Here is a 16826-nt window from a genome sequence, read left to right as displayed (position 1 = left end):
TTCCATTGCTATCTTCGTTTTGAAGAGTCCCCCCTTCCTCCCCTACGCCTCCTTCTTAGACGGGTGACACGGTGGCCCAGTGCCTAGCACTGTCGCCTCACAGCAAGAATGTCTCTGGTTCCTGGCTCTACCAAAACTAGCAGACATTTCTGTGCGGAGTTTTGCACTTCTCCCCGTGCTCACGTGGGTTTCCCCCGGGTTCCCCGGTTTCCTCCCACCACCCAAAAACATGCAATTAAGCCAATTGAACAAGCCAAATTGTCAACATAGACACGCTCCTTGTTAGTAATTAGTTTCAAGAGCATTCACTTGCTACAGCAGGGGAGTTCCCGAGATCTACCTGAGCTCAAACTCCCCTCCCGCTTTGCAACGGGAGGGAGTCCTGGGCTCGAGGATCTCATGAGCTCAGGGCTCTCTCCCGGGACAGCATGCCAAACAAGCTTATAATTAATCATCAGCTAAGTGTGAACTCTTGAAACACATCTGATGAAGACTTTACTCTGACTGGATTGGAGCCTGAAAAGTCGTACTTGATCCGCTACAGGACAGTGGGTGAAGTGGGAGTGAGTGATACCATCGGCACAATGCCATCTTCAGGTCAGTGTCATCTGCATAAATTAATTTTACTATTTTTGCATTAAGAAAACCTATAACCCATCACTGACAATGATATTCTGCTGCTGTGTGAGCATGATATTTTCTTCTTTTAGCACATCCTTTGATTGTTGGTTTGCCAATAGGTCCAGTGTTCACCATTTTGACGAATTGTGGCAACCTTAAGGAAATAAGCATCACACACGGTGAGGTGTGTAAAGATTGATTTCATTCAACGTTATCACTGTCGAGTCTAATTTCATATATTTGGAGGAAAATGTACTAACAGCATTTGCAAACACCTCTTTAGAGGAAAGAAATTCAAAGGATTGTCTAAAGGCACAAAGGGAAAGATTTGCAATAAAAATATGCCTCGAGTGCATCTTTTTAAATGTGTTTTTATTGTAATATTATGCAAAAAAATAGAAGAACATGGAAGAAAAAGAGACAGCCTTATTTCAGAATGGATTAAACTAATTTATTTTCTTTTAACATTCTACACACAATACCCATAATAACAATGTGAAAAAATATGGTGTACAGCCATTTTCAGACCTCTCAAGAGATGTTCAATAGAATTTAGGTCTGGGCCACTCAGGGACATTCACCGAGTTGTTGTGAAGCCACGCCATTGATATTTTGGCGGTGTGCTTTGGGACATTGTCCTGCTGGAAGATGAACTGTCGCCCCAGCCTGAGGTCAAGAGCACTCTGAAGCAGGTCTTCATTCAGGATGTCTCTGTACATTGCTGCATTCGTCTTTCCCTCTATCCTGACTAGCCTTCCAGTTCCTGCTGCTGAAAAACATCCCCACAGCATGATGCTGCCACCACCATGTTTCACTGTAGGGGTGGTATTAGCCTGTCAATGAGTGCTGCCTGGTTTTCTCTAAACATAACACCTGGCATTCACTCCAAAGAGTTTAATTTTAGTCTCATCAGAGCAGAGAGTTTTGTTTCTTATGGTCTGAGAGTCCTTTAGATGCCTTTTGGCAAACTCCAGGTGGGGAGTGACTTCCGTCTGGCCATTCTACCATACAGGCCTGATTGGTGGATTGCTGCACAGATGGTTGTCCTTCTGTAAGGTTCTACTCTCTCCACAGAAGAATGCTGGAGCTCAGACTGAGTGACCATCGGGTTATTGATCACCTCCCTGACTAAGGCCCTTCTCCCCCGATAACTCAGCTTAGTCGGCCGGCCAGCTCTAGGAAGAGTCCTGGTTTGTGCTTTGATATAAACTGTCAACCCTGGGACCTTATATAGACAGATTTATGCCTCTTCAAATCATGTCTAATCAACTGAATTGAGCACAGGTGAACTCCAATGAAGCTGCTGAAAAATCTCAAGAATGATCAGTGGAAACTGAATGTACCTGAGCTCAATTTAGAGCTTCACGCCAAAGGCTGTAAATACTGATGTACATGTGATTTTTCAGGTTTTTTATTTTTAATAAATTTGCAACAACTTCAAAAACTCTTTTTTCTCATTGTCATTATGGGGGATTGTGTGTAGAATGTTGAGGAAATAAATCAATTTAATAAATTTTGGGAAAAGGCTGTAACCAAAAAAACAAAATGTGAAAAAAAAGTGAAGCGCTATGAATACTTTCCGGATGCACTATATATATATATATATATATATATATATATATATATATATATATATATATATATATATATATATATATATATCAGGGGTTTAACGATATTACAAACCGAACCAAAATATCGTGATACACCAACCACAATACGTATTGCGAAACTCTCGTGGCATACCGCGGTACTCTCATGCCCCCTGCCCATTGTTGAGGTTGATGTCACTGTCTCTTAATTGAACACATCTTTATTTTATCACATTTGATTAAATTGTATTAGTAATGCTGAGTTTTTGTTCTAAATATAATTTTCTAAAGTTATTATTTTCCAAGTGCATGTCATGTGACTTGAGTGAGCATCACACTCACACTACTGTATAGCCAGGATGACTGCTTCACATAGTATTGAGATTGCAGATCCCCCAGACACATTTAAGTAGCCTGTGTGGGAACATTTTGGTTTTCCAGTGGAGTACAAGAATGGAATTTGTGTCGTAGACAGCGCACGCCTATCTGTCGTAAATGTTTTACGAAACTTATAAGGAATAACATTTAAAAAGTGTGCTGATTTCACAATGTGACAACACTGACAACAAAACTGCCAACAAAAGTGATTAATGTACAAAAGTGAAATCAGAATAATGCCCAAATATATACAAAAAAGAGAAATATTTACACCAATAAAATAATTTAATTGTAGAGGCTAAGCCTATTGCTTGAAGTCCCTGAAGTCGATCGTTTCATTAGTCTCCATGACCTACTTTACGCATTCACGATACGTTTGCAAAAGAGTAGCAGAGTTCACAGGGAAATACAACGTTATTTACCCGCCCCTTGTGTCACCAATATATTGGATTTGCCCCGAAAATTGAATGGCCATTCATTGCATTGTAGCGCTACAAATACCTTGCTTTGGGCGCCGTTGTCCAGCGAATATGTAGACCATCTTTGTTAAACTCACGTCGTGCAGTGGCAGTGCTGATGAATAGTGTCGTCCGACGTCCTCCAAAGCGCAGAGCAAACACGCCACAGCAGACCCAGTATGCCGATATCTTTGTGGCCTCCATTCAGACACAACCGATTTGAATCTTCTGGTCCGGCGCAACTACCGGCGGGTCCGAGGTGCAAAGCAGCAGTTTTGACTTAATTGTAGAGGCTAAGCCTATTGCTTGAAGTCCCTGAGATGCTGTTAGACAGGCACCCAGCTGATGCACACTGTCCTCTGGCTGATGAAGTGTAAACGCAATGAACAGTCTTAAGTCTTTCGATGGATATTTATGCGTATTGCAGTTGCAAACTCCAGTAGTTCACACGTTTCCTTCCAGGTAAGTTTTCATTTGTAAACATCAAGCACTGCCACGTATCGTCACTTACGCTTCTGTACAACTATAAAAAACTGTAAGTCACTAATTTTTTCCAACAATTTTTTATTTAATTAAATTGATATTAAAAGTACTGCAGTACCTCATCTTGATGCATTTGCAGTGTGTGAGTTGTCTATACTTTTCTATCTAAAATCTATACTTTTTGTTTTAAGTCACAAAAAGAGGTTTTTCTCTCTCACACACACGCGCGCGCACGCACAAACACACCGGTTTACGAAATATGAAAGTCTTTTTCTATGCTCGAGTACAGTTTTTGTTTCCATGAATAAAAAAACAAAACAAAAACAAATGAGCAATTATCCCTAAATCTAGTTCTTTTTTCAAATTAATCAATAAAAATCCTTATTGTGAGGCTATAAAAATATGAGTCATTACAAAACAATATTTCATACAAAACAAATGATTCTTAAACTCATGATGTTTCTAAATCGATCACTGTGGTCCAGTAAACTGCATTGACTGAGTGCCGTATGACTTATGTAAGCATTATAGTATAGGCACACCAGCAAGTTCACTTCTGAATTGCTAAAGAAAAACTAAACGAAGACTTTGGAGTGGCCTAGTCAAAGTCCTGACCTGAATCCAATTGAGATGCTGTGGCGAGACCTTAAAATATGGTTCTTGCTCAACAACCCTCCAATGTGCCTGAAATACAACAATTCTAGAGTCCTAACCACCAGTTGACAGCTCTGAAAGAGATTCTTTCAGTCTACAGTGCGACTGTATAACATTAAGCTAATACAGCATGAGTGAGAAACAAACATCTCTTGAAAGTTTCTTGCATTGTGTCAGGGAAATGAGCTCAGTGCTCACATTGATGGTGAGTTGAATTGTGTTGTTTAGTTCATTTAGTTTGTCAAATACATTTGTGATATAGGTGTAATTTCATTCACATCCAATTCTTTTGAAATTGTAAATTCTTGATGACACCCCACCTCCACTATAATCAGAGCATACAGGGATGTGAACACTTTAATCACATGATTATTGCCGTTCTAACCAAAGTCCGCATTTATGCATGAGGATTGAAATACAGCGAGCCATCTGAAAATTGATGAGATCTTTAAAAGCGGTTGCCTACACCAGTGGTCTAGTGCACTGACAGAATCTTGGGGACTCCTTCGGTGTGGCGTGAGTGACGACGGTAAGAAAAATAACCACAATTCTTTGGTAATGATATGATAATGGAAACTGCATTTAAAATAAGTAATTGTAATTTACTTAGGAAAAATTGTAAACATGACATTGCCCTTACTCCAATTAATAAAAATATTCGCTTTATTCATACAAATGTAGTCAGTTTATTTCAGTTTCCTCGAAACTGCAAAGCATCATCAATACACCTAAACTCCGAAGCCTATAGTCTGACAGGTTTTATGTATGGCAAGACATGGATTACTGGAAAGACTGCATGGGTAATCTAAATTAAATTGTAATGGTTTTACACACTAGACCTACACACATTTTTGTTGTTTCAAACTAATTGTAATTATTTTAATGTTATTGTTTTGTTTTTTCATTATTTTTTTCTGCTTACATGAACTAAAGTTTTTCAATGTGATAATGCCAGCTGAGTAATCTTGATTATAAAGGTCATACATGCTCAATGATTCTGCTCCACTGACCAGTTTATTAGTCTAATTCAAGTTTTAGCATAAATCTTTTCATATTATTTTTTCACGATTGATCCAAAAATGAGCATTTGGAGTAATGAATGAAAGTGTGTGCGTGAACATTTGATTATTAAAGCAATCATTATATGATTACTACTCAATTATTTGGTTGAATTTAAACATATGATTGATAAATATTCTCTTTATTCACTGTTATTTATTACAGCAATGGCATCAGACTCGATTGAAATGGCAGCTCTTGGAAGATCGATGTTTCCTGGTATGCTATATGACTGCCGAAAGGATTCCTTCATTCCAGGTGGAGTACCTTTTATTTTATTTACTTTTGCTTCTTTTTTGTCCAGATGTGAACTCAACAAACTGATCAATAACAAGAAGCACAGAAATATTTACATTTTAAAACATTTAATTTTAAAATTATTAAATTATTATTATTAAAATGTGCACATTTAGCGTAATAGCAATTGTGTCTTACTATACAATGGGGATCAAAATTTGAGGGCCGCTTATAAAAACATTAATATTTTTTAGAATTAATGTAAACTTTGTTTAAAATTTCACTTTCAAGAAATTTCTGTTATGGTTGTACAGTGTAATCAACCATGCTAACAGTATTTTAAAAAAATAACAACAAAAGAAAGGAAATACAAATACAGTACGTTCTTGCATTGGGCTCATACATTTACTGTACCCAGGCTGCTTGCTTCAACACTTATAAGCCACAATGGTCAATCTGTTTCCAACATGCGCTGCTTGCACCCTGCTGAAAAATCCAGCTTACAGCAGCCTAGGATTGTTGGCTGGTTTTAGCTGGTTGATAAGCCTAGCCAGGCCGGGAGCCTAGCTAAAACCAGCTATGACCAGCTTAATCCAGCCTGGTCAAATTGGTTTTAGCTAGTCATTTTCCAGCCTGACCAGTTAAGACCAGGTTGGAAACGGCTGGAAACTAGCATGGAAATGGTCAAAACCCCTCTAAAACCAGGCTGTTCAACCAGCTAAAACCAGCCAACCAGCTTGCGCTGGTTTAAGATGGATTTTTCTGCAGGGCAGTTGACCAAATATGGCAAGTTAGCATCACGTAGAGGAGGGGCTTTGGAAAAATGACTTTCTGAACAAACCTAGTCTTTTATTTTTAACTCCACGACTCTACCAAGTCATGATAACTACAACCCCAAATCAGAAAAAAAAATTAAGGGAGTATTGAAGATAAAATAAAAAAGAAAGTAGAGATTTCCGAATTTTCTTTGACTTGTATTTATATGTTGCAAACAATAGGAACACAAAATATTTAATGTTTTGTCCGGTCAACTTCATTTCATTTGTAATTATGCATCCTTTCCTGTCATTCAGACCCGCAAAAAATCCCCAAAAAGTTGGGACAGGAGTAGTTTACGGCTCGTAATCAGGTAAATAGGTGAAATATTGAAGTGATTTGAAACAGGTGATGTCAACAGGTGATTGTAATTATGATTTGGTACAAAAGCAGCACGCAAGAAAGGTCTAGTCCTTTAGGAGCAAAGATGGGCCAAAGATCATCAGTTTTCCAACAAATACATGAGACAATTCCTCAAATAAAAATAGGAAGACATTTGGATATTTCACTTTTAACAGTGCAGAACAACAATAAAAGATTCAAGGAATCTGGAGGAATGTCAGCACATAAAAGATGCAAGCTTAAGCTGAACAACTATGATCTTTGATCCCTCAGATTACACTGCATCAATAATCCTCATTCATCTATTAACGATATTGTCACACCCTTGGCTCGTTCCCGCACACACCACTCACATGAAACATCACCCGAACACTAATAGCCCCACACCTGGAACCACAATCATACACTCCCTATAAAGTCTCACCTTCCCCAGTCACTCACCAGCTGGAATCAACATCAGATGGTCTTTCTCATCGGCTCTCCTGTGATCCCTTGTTATCTCCTGTGCTCTTCAGTGGATGTCCCCCTTTCTCCTGTGGATACAAACAGCCTGCTCAAGGGAAGTGTCTTTAAAGTGTGTGCATGGTGTTATCACTGAACTGAACTCAACATACAGAACTTTGCTTCAACACTTACCTGCTTCACAATCAGTTGTTGTTTCGCTTAAATAAATACTTGAAAGTCTTAACCTCCATTATCTTCCTTGTGTGGCCGTGAAGGATATCACCACATGGCCTCAGGACTACTTTTGCAAACCTTTGTCAAGTACCACAATATGTAGTTACATCCACAAATGCCAGTGAAAACTGTACAGTGCCAAAAGGAAGCCCTATGTTAACAGTGTCTAGAAGAACCGTCGACTACTCTGGGCTGAGTTGTCTGAAATGGACCATCACACAGTGGAAACATGTACTGTGGTCAGATGAATCAGTATTTCAAGTATTTTTTTGTGTGCATCAGAAGAAAAAGATCATCCAGACTGTTACCACCAACAAGTCCAAAAGCCAGGGTCTGTCATGGTATGAAGTTGTGTTTGTGCCCTTGGCAAAGGAAACTTGCACTTTTGTGATGCACTATTAATGCTAAAAAGTACATTTTGGATACATTTAAGATTTTGGAGCACAATATGCTACCTTCTTTTCTAGGGATGCCCATGTATATTTCAACAAGACAATGCAAAACCCTATTCTGCGCACATTACAACGTTCTGGCTGCGGAGAAAAAGTATACAGGCATTTGACTGGCCTGCCTGCAGTCCTGACCTGTCTCCAACAGAGAATGTGTGGCAGATGTTGAAGCACAAAACGCGACAACAAAGATCTTGCACTGTTGCCCACCTTAAGACTTGTTAGCAGGAAGAATGGGGAAAAAATGACACCTGAAACACTTCATCACTTGGAGTCTTCAGTTTCTAAAAGTCTTTTAAATGTTGTGAAAAGCAATGGCAACATCACAAAGGGGTAAATGCTTTACTGTGACAACTTTTTAAAATTCAATTCAATTCATGTTTATTTCTATAGCGCTTTTACAATGTAGATTGGGTCATAGCAGCTTAACATAGAAGTTCTAGTAAATTGAAATGTGGAAAATAGAATAAGAATAAAAACCACGAGAAACACATTTAATAACATTTGTTGTATTGTCTGCAATAAAATACAAGTCACTGTAAACTTAGAAATCACTACTTTATTTTTATCTGCATTTTCCGTACTGTCTCAACTTTTTCTGATTTGGGGTTGTTGGTAAAACTAAATGCAAATTATTTTAATTTTTTTATTGCATGCATATTAGCCTGTTGTTGGGGAGTTCCCAAACCAAAATATGACCTTTTATAATCGACAATAGCTGCCTTTTAAATGTCAAGACACTGTATTTTAAGACAGATACTTTTTTTTCCAGCTGCAATATTGAACCGATTGACTATTGAGATTCTCTGCATTATCCTGTCCACTTGTGCATTTGTTTTTCTTGGACAAGCTGCTTTTTGAACGGACTTGATTGATTTAGTGACTATAATTGTTGACAATTCAGTTGAGGAATGGAGTTTATGGGAACCAGCAAACACTTGAGAACAATAAGCAAAATAACAAAATGAGCTTTATTTATAATGGCATAAGCTTTTTCCAGATGATATAAGCCACATAAGCATAAGTAAAATATAATGTGTCTCAGGTGTTTTGACCTTGACAGTTTCAGCTTTAGCTCTTTCAACATTAACTCCTCTGTAGGACAGAAAATGCTCCGGTTACTAAAGTAACCCTTGTTCCCCGAATGGAAGAACGGAAATGCTATGTGGAAAATCTTTCTTTCAGAAAGCCAATCATCTGAAAGAGTATGTAAACGAATAATGAAATGCCAATGAGTTGGCAGCTTCAGCTTGCGCAGCTGATGCTCTTTGCAATCAATTTGGCAACATAAGCACAGAGCGTGCAAAGCTTAAGCATTCTTTTTAAGCTGAAGAGACTTTCGCCCCAACAGCTAAGGGCCAGTCATTATGGCAAAGGAACATAGCATCCCCCAATGCTACACCACCATGTACATTGGGAAAACGTGCAGTCCCGATAGGGAGGATGCTGCGGAGGCAACCTGCTTCCCAAGTGGGGAGACCTGGTGGTGGAAGAGCATATGGACTAGTTTTCAGAAGGGGGAGTACGCATATGAATATAAGATGGTTAGCGGTGAGGGAAGACACGGGTCTGCCTGTGAGGGGTACCGTGCACTGTGGCAGTATAAGCATATGGGATCGCCTAGTGGGGTTTGCGCATAGCAGGCACTTATACCCAGAACGTGGACTGGCCAGCGGGCAGACCTACAATGTAACGGGCCAGCATCTGACTCCTCCACTGAGTCAGATGCTGGGGCCTCGGAGGAATCTCTACAAGGCTCGCCTAAATGGGGAACTTGACTGACAGAGTGAATAAACTTACAAATCTCTGTGTTAGGGAGAATGGCGCAGCAAGCGTGTTTCAACACCTTAACCAAGTTGTTTCCTCAATCACCAAGGGTTGCCTAATACCCTTGAGGAAACCGGCTCCACTCGCAGATTATAAAACCTTGCAAATGTATTAGGTGTCGCCCAGCCCGCAGCTCTATAGATTTCTGTTAGAGAGGCACCACGTGCACGCGCCCAAGAGTATGCGATGCTCCGAGTAGAGTGCGCACAAACTCCTGGGGCACACGGCTCGCCCTGGCTTTGGAGCGATGGAGATGGCATCCACTATCCAGTGGGCCAACCTCTGTTTAGATATGGCACTTCCCTTCTGCCAACCACCATAACAGACGAAAAGCTGCTCAGATGATCTAAGCTCTGTGTATGGTCCAGACAGATTTGCAAAGCACGAACTGGACAAAGTAATGAAAGGGCTGGGTCTGCCTCCTCCGGGGGCATCACTTTCAGGCTCACTACCTAGTCTTTAAATGGTGGGGTAGAAACCTTGGGCACATATCCAGGCCGGGGTCTCAGGACAACGTGAGAGTAGGCCGGCCCGAATTTTAGGCACAAGTCACTGACCGAAAATGCCTCCAGGTCCCCGACCCTCTTAATCAACACCAGCGTGACCAGCAGAGCTGTCTTCAGGGACAGAAATCTCGAGTGGTTCAGACAGAGTCAAGTGGTTTGAATGGATCTGTACGCAGGCTCGTGAAAACCAGGGTGAGATCCCAAGAGTGCATGAGAGGGGGACGGGGTGGATTAATTTACCTAGCACCACTGAGGAATCGGTTCATGAGGTTATGCCTTCCCACAGTGCTGCCAGCCACCGTGTCATGGTGAGCGAAGATGGCAGCTGCGTAAACCTTGAGTGTGGAGGGTGACAGCCTGCTCTTAAGCTTCTCTTGAAGGAAAGTAAGCACAACGCTGATTTGGCAAGTTCGGGGGTCTTCTCTGCGAGAGATGCACCATTCAGTAAATAGACTTCAGGGCGTAGGCGCGCCTCGTAGAGGGGGCTCTAGCCTGAGTGATGGTATTAACCACAGCAGCTGGTAGTTTACCTAAGTCTTTCTCGCGTCTAGGGACCACACGTGAAGGTTCCAAAGATCTTGGCGAGGGTGCCAGATGGTGCCCTGTCCCTGAGAGAGTAGGTCCTCTCTCAAAGGGATCTGCCAGGGGAGGGCCGTAGCGAGGAGGGAGAGTTCTGATATCCAGGTCAGGCCAGATCTAGGCCAGAGAGGCGCAACTAGCAAGTCCTCCCTGACCTTGCACAGTAACTGCGCGAGCAGGCTCATTGGGGGAAATGCATATTTGCGCATGCCCTGTGGCCAGCTGTGGGCCAGTGCATCTGTGAGGGGAAGGAGCAGATTGATCTGGGCTTCTCTGAATCACGCCCATATTAGCTGCTCCTGCGAGAAGGCTAAATCAGCCAGTCGTCGAGATAATTGAGTAGGGGCCGAAGCCGCAAGCCGAATGTGTGCTACGGCTCCCTCCGCGAGCTTGGTGAAGACCCTCGGAGACAGAGAGAGCCCAAAGGGGAGGATTTGTACTGCCAAGCTCGACCTTCAAACGCAGACCGCAGAAACTGATGGTGGTATGAAAGAATGGAGACATGAAGTATGCGTCCTTCAGGTCTACTGCTGCAGACCAATCCTGAGGACGAATGCATCAGAGGATGCGCTTTGTGTAAGCGGCAGCTTCACTGCAGCTTGTGAAGACAGCGGATCAAAACGCGCAAATCTAGGATTGGCCATGGCCCACCGCTCTTTTGGCTACGATGAAGTACAGGCTGAAAAACCTGCTCTCCATCTCGGCTGGAGGAATCAGTTAGATTGCATCCTTCGCCAGGAGGACTGTGAGAAGTGTGAGAAAGGAGACCGTCCTCCCAGAACTTGTGAGCCACTTGCAAAATGCACCGAACCTGCGAGCCAGAAGGCATGGCGTCCCAGACTGGCAGTATTCAGTCTGTCCCTTCCACACAGACCTTGGCTGAAGCTGTTCTCGGCGACAAGCAGTGGATGTGGATGGTTCGGCGGGGGGAAGCGGTCTTACATCCCCACTGATAGATTACTCAACCCATCATATCCGACTGCACTGCCGTGAATTTCTGAGTGAATCCACCGATGGTGTTGCCAAACAGGCCAAACTGGGATATGGGGGAGTCAAGAAAGTGAACCTAGTCGACTCCGCGCAGAACCACACTTGGGCAGCTGGGCCAGGGCGCGCGCATGGACTCTAGCGTACAGGGTGGAAGCAGCCTGGCCCGCGGCTGTGTGGGCTGAGGCACATGCAGATCGGGCAGAGAAAGGTGCCCTCCAAGACTGCATAAGCCCAAAAAACGTCAGGCAAGGGATGTGTGTCACTCACTCTGGACTGGGAGACGGCTCTCATTCACTGTCTCTCTGTAATGCAGTGGGAGGAACCCACATAGACTCTTTTACAAGCTTTGTGAAAGACTCTGAAGTAAAAAAGGATGCTTAAGCTTTGCAAGCTCTGTGCTTATATTGCCAAATTGATTGCAATGAGCATCAGCTGTGCAAGCTGAAGCTGCCAACTCATTTTATTGGCCCGTTTACATACTCTTTCAGATGATTGGCTTTCTGAACGAAATCCTCATAGTGGAAGTTTTTCAACATAACATTGAAGTTCCCCACCCGAAGGGGAACCAGAGTGGCATGCAAGTGATGCTCAACACTAAAATCACCAATCTCACTTCACTCCCATGCCTCTTGGCCCCTCCCCACTTGTAACAAATACCCCCATTACCCCTTTCAAGACTTCCCTCAAGACTTTGGAACTTTCCTCACAGCTGCTGACATCTCATATATAATATGTTTAAACTGCTTTTTCACTCCTGTTAAAATAACTTAAAATAGGACTAAGTGTAAGAGTAAGGCCAGCTAATGAAATTCTTTGCATATAAACTTCACTCCTCTAATCTCAAAAGTTGCTCTAGCGACAGACATTAGAAGTTGCAGTCTTTAGCCTCCTCGTCACAGCATCTGCCTCCCATGCAAAGAATTGTCAGTTTGATACCAACTTGGATTGACACATGAGCAGTGACCTCCAAGTTCTCTATTTTGCTCTCTAATTTGGTTTGCTTTATCTTTACTATACTATCTAATTTCAGGTGTTACTCTGTGGGACAGGAAATCAATGAATGACAATTTGGACACCCATCCACAGCCCAGGACCGATTTGAAGTTCAGCAGCTCTGATTCCATCTCTGACAAGTGTAATCTAATGGATATAAATGCTTCCCTGAAAGCCAGCTTCTTGGGGGGGCTTATTGAGGTGGGAGGATCTGCCAGATACCTGCGTGACACCAAATCCACAAACCAACAGTCAAGAGTAACAATGAATTACAGCGAAACAACCAGATTTGACCAGCTGATCATCAGTCAGCTGCAGAATATCACCTACCCTCAAGTGTTTGAGCAAAAGACTGCAACTCATGTGATCACGGCTGTACTGTACGGAGCCCAGGCATTCATGGTGTTCGACAGGACATTATCAACAAATGATAATACCCAGGAGATTGAGGGAGAATTAAATGTAATGATCAAAAAGATCCCCTTTTTTTCCATTGAGGGAAAAGGATCTGTAAAAATGACAGACAGTGACAAGGACAAAGCCGAGAAGATATCCTGCACTTTTCATGGGGACTTCCATCTTGCGCAAAACCCCACCTCATACATGGAGGCCCTGGATACATACCAGAAGCTGCCCACACTACTGAAGGAGAATTCTCAGAATGCAGTTCCAATAAAAGTCTGGCTGTATCCCCTTTGCTTACTAAATAATAATGTAGCCAAGCTGGAGAGAGAAATCCCCTCAAGTCTGATTTCCAACACTGTAGAAATAATTGAGAATCTGAATGAATTCTACAGGGTTTCCAGTGACCTGTCCAAAAATACACTCACAAATGATTTCAGTGACATCCAAGAGAGACTTAGCTTGTTTCAGGAGTCAGTTGGCATCTACAAGATGGTGTTCCAGAAAGCAGTGGCCAGGGTATTGCCTGATATTCGAGGGGGGGTAAAGGAGGAGGAATCCCTTGCAGATATCCTGAAGATCCACCATGACTCCCCTTTTAATGCAGGCAAGCTAAACCAGTGGTTAAAGGATGCAAAATCTGAACTTCACCTTCTGAGTTCATATATAGAGATGCTTGATGGGATCAAACTTGAAGATTCAGATGGTTTCAGCACCATCCTTCTTGATCCTGATATTGACGTTGTGGTGTGCTTGATCATCACATCTTTGAGCTATGAAGACCCTGATCTCAAAAAACAGGAGGAGTTTCTGAAATCAGACCAGTTTAAAAAGCTAGATGGAGCAGACGGTTATGAAACAGATGTGGAACCTGTCAGAAAGTGGTTTAACAATCCTGATGCCATCAGACAGATGAGACAGAGCTTAACTCAATTCAGGAGTTTTTCAGAGGCTAATAAAGATGATAAGAGAATGCGCTTCATTGTTTCTGCTATCTCAGATCACTCCAATCCAGTCACTTCCATCTATCTGTATGAAAAAGGAGAACTGAAAAACACAAAGTTCCAGTTGCCATCCAAACCGCCTCCACCAATAGTGAAGGATGTCCAGGACATGACTGTGTCCCTGAAACTGCAGAAGCCTTCGACTGGAGAAAAAGTGAAGTACAGAGTCGAGTACAAGGAGTCAAACGCTGATTCTGCTGCTGAAGAAAATTGGCATGTCAGAAACACATCTGATGAAGACTTTACTCTGACTGGATTGGAGCCTGAAAAGTCGTACTTGATCCGCTACAGGACAGTGGGTGAAGTGGGAGTGAGTGAAGCCAGTGACACTGTCAGCACAATACTATCTTCAGGTAAGTGTCTTGTGCACTTTTTTCTTTCTTTTTTATACATAGTCCTTTTCTTTTCATTTGCTTTGTTCACACAGTTGGTCATTGAGATTGACAGTAGTTGTAAATATCAGATTTAAAGCTGACTGTCCACAGCATACTGCATTCAGGCTTCTAATGTCTGAATTAAAAAAGTCGAAACAATATTCTCTTCTAGTCACAGTGACTTATGCAAGTGTAATAGAAGCCAATTTCCTAATACTGGAACGTTTCATCACTCCTGCCGTGTTCATAAATGAACAGTCCTTTTTTTAACCATAATGAAAACTCTAAACTCACACTGGCCACTATATTCTGCTGCTGAGCATGATCTTCTCTTTTTAAGCTAATTCTGTGACTGTTGGTGGGAACGACGGAACAGAGTTCAACTTTATAACATCTTCTGGGAGCATTTCCTTGAAGGAAATCAGCATCACTTACTCTGAGGTGTGTAAAGATTTTTTCATTCAATTTAATTCTTGTTGATTCTAACTCTGTGGAGGTAGATTTACTAACAGCATTTGCCAGTCAAACCCCGCTTTGAAGAAAAAATACCTCAATATAACAGGATTTTCTGAAGGCACAATGAGTAAATGAGGCTGCAAGGTGACGCAGGAAGTAGCATGTTCGCCTCACAGCAAAAAGGTCGCTTGGTTGAGCTGGGATGGGTCAGGGGTGTCCAAACTCTGTCCTGGAGGACTGATGTCCCGCTGAGTTTAGCTCCAACTTGCGTCAACACACCTGCACAGATGTTTCTAGTATATCTAGTAAGCTTGATTAGCTGGTTCAGCGGTTTTTGATTAGGGTTGGAGCTAAACTCTCCAGGACACCAGCCCTCCAGGACCGAGTTTGGACATTCTAGGTATAGGTGAATTGGGTAGGCTAAATTTTCCGTAGTGTATGTGTGTGAATGAGTGTGTATGGATGTTTCCAAGTGATGGGTTGCTGCTGGAAGGGATCCATTGCGTAAAACATATGCTGGATAAGTTGGCGGTTTATTACGCTGTGGCAACCCTTGATTAATAAAGGGACTAAGCCAAAAAGAGAATGAATAAGTAAACCTTTGCAATGAAAACATGCCTTTGTAGCAATTGAATATTGGCTGCTGTGTGTAAGTTAAGGATCAGTTGCAGAACAATCACATCCACATTAGTCTGAATCAGCTCACATGCTAATATTCAGTATATCTGGCCCTTCGTGGTTTTTGTTGTTGTCTTTCACTTGTATTTTATAGTATTTCACATGCAATGTATTTGTGTTTTAGATGTCTCTGAACTCCATCCAAGTGACTTTCAGCGGGGGCCACAAGGTGAAAATCGGAAACGAGATTGGACCAAAAGTAAAAGACTGCATGCTTGACAACAGTGAAAAAATTGTTGCTGCAAAATTGTGGCCAGATGTGAATAAAAACACACTTAGGGGTTTGGAATTTGATTTTGATGGAGGGAAAAAGTTTTCTTGGAAATGTAAGGAACTGGGTGATGCTGTGAGTCTGGATGTGAAGTCAGGAACATGTTATGGTATTACAGGCCGATGTGACAACAGGGAAATTATTGCACTGGGTCTCTACTTCATTTAGACCCAGTTATAAATCTACTACACACATCTACATTAATCAATCATTAGATTTAGTTTCCAAATATTAATCCGCATGTAATCATTAGGGCTGTCAAAAATGTTTCTTAGATGCACCACAATGCAGAAACGGATTCGGGATTATTATTTACTGTGGGTTATTTGCTCGAAACGCTTCTGTTGTCCTCTGTGCTTATAGTTGAAGCTGTTTGATGCATTAAAGAAGAAGTGTGTTTTATTTGAGCGGGTCAAATCAAAGGTTCAATCCATATATCTAACAGCTTGTCTTGTGTTGTGAAGTAAAATTAAAATTTGTGTATGGAAAGCATTAATGCATTTGATTTAACGTGATATCTCACTCAACCAAATCGATGATATGATAATCGTAACGGAACCAGAGTAGGTTCACAATAAAAATAACAAATGTCAAATTCAACATATAATCAAGAGTCAATCAGTCAATTGGTGGTTGTATTTTGGGATATACAGGGTCTGTATTTTTTCTTTAATCTGTCCTTTGCACCTTGGGGAAGGATGAAAAAAATTCTGAACTTGAGAATAAAGAATTGATTTTAAAAAGCACGATGGTCTCTCTCTTACATGCTTTAACTCTTTCACTGGCAGCATTTTTTAAGTTGCCTCATATTATATAGCAACCTAAATAACCTCTGCTTTTAAACAAAGAAACAAAAATATTTTATTCTATATTCATTCATTTTCCTTCGGCTTAGTCCCTTTATTCATCAGAGGTTGCCACAGCAGAATGAACCCCCAACATATCCAGCATATGTTTTACATAGCGGATGCCCTTCCAG

General features: G+C 41.6%; 1 protein-coding gene across 2 annotated transcripts; it reads left to right on the top strand.

The window, feature by feature from the left end:
* The first annotated feature begins 320 nt into the window (after window positions 1-320).
* Window positions 321-16593, top strand: si:ch211-161m3.7. Of its 2 annotated transcripts, XM_073948340.1 has the most exons (7): window positions 321-597; window positions 741-800; window positions 4608-4715; window positions 5411-5503; window positions 12700-14421; window positions 14783-14883; window positions 15701-16593. In XM_073948340.1, the coding sequence occupies exons 1-7, from the start codon at window positions 585-587 to the stop codon at window positions 16013-16015; spliced, it is 2412 nt and encodes an 803-aa protein (XP_073804441.1). In that variant the 5' UTR covers window positions 321-584; the 3' UTR covers window positions 16016-16593. The 2 variants fall into 2 exon arrangements, with proteins under 2 accessions (XP_073804441.1, XP_068076607.1); XM_068220506.2 differs by lacking the exon at window positions 321-597 and having other exon boundaries at window positions 741-805.
* The last annotated feature ends 233 nt before the right edge of the window (window positions 16594-16826 follow it).

The sequence above is a fragment of the Danio rerio genome, chromosome 4 (genome assembly GCF_049306965.1).
Source record: "Danio rerio strain Tuebingen ecotype United States chromosome 4, GRCz12tu, whole genome shotgun sequence".
NCBI lineage: Eukaryota > Metazoa > Chordata > Actinopteri > Cypriniformes > Danionidae > Danio > Danio rerio.
The sequence above is the reverse complement of the archived record's forward strand: the minus strand, read 5'-3'. Positions and strand labels throughout refer to the sequence as shown.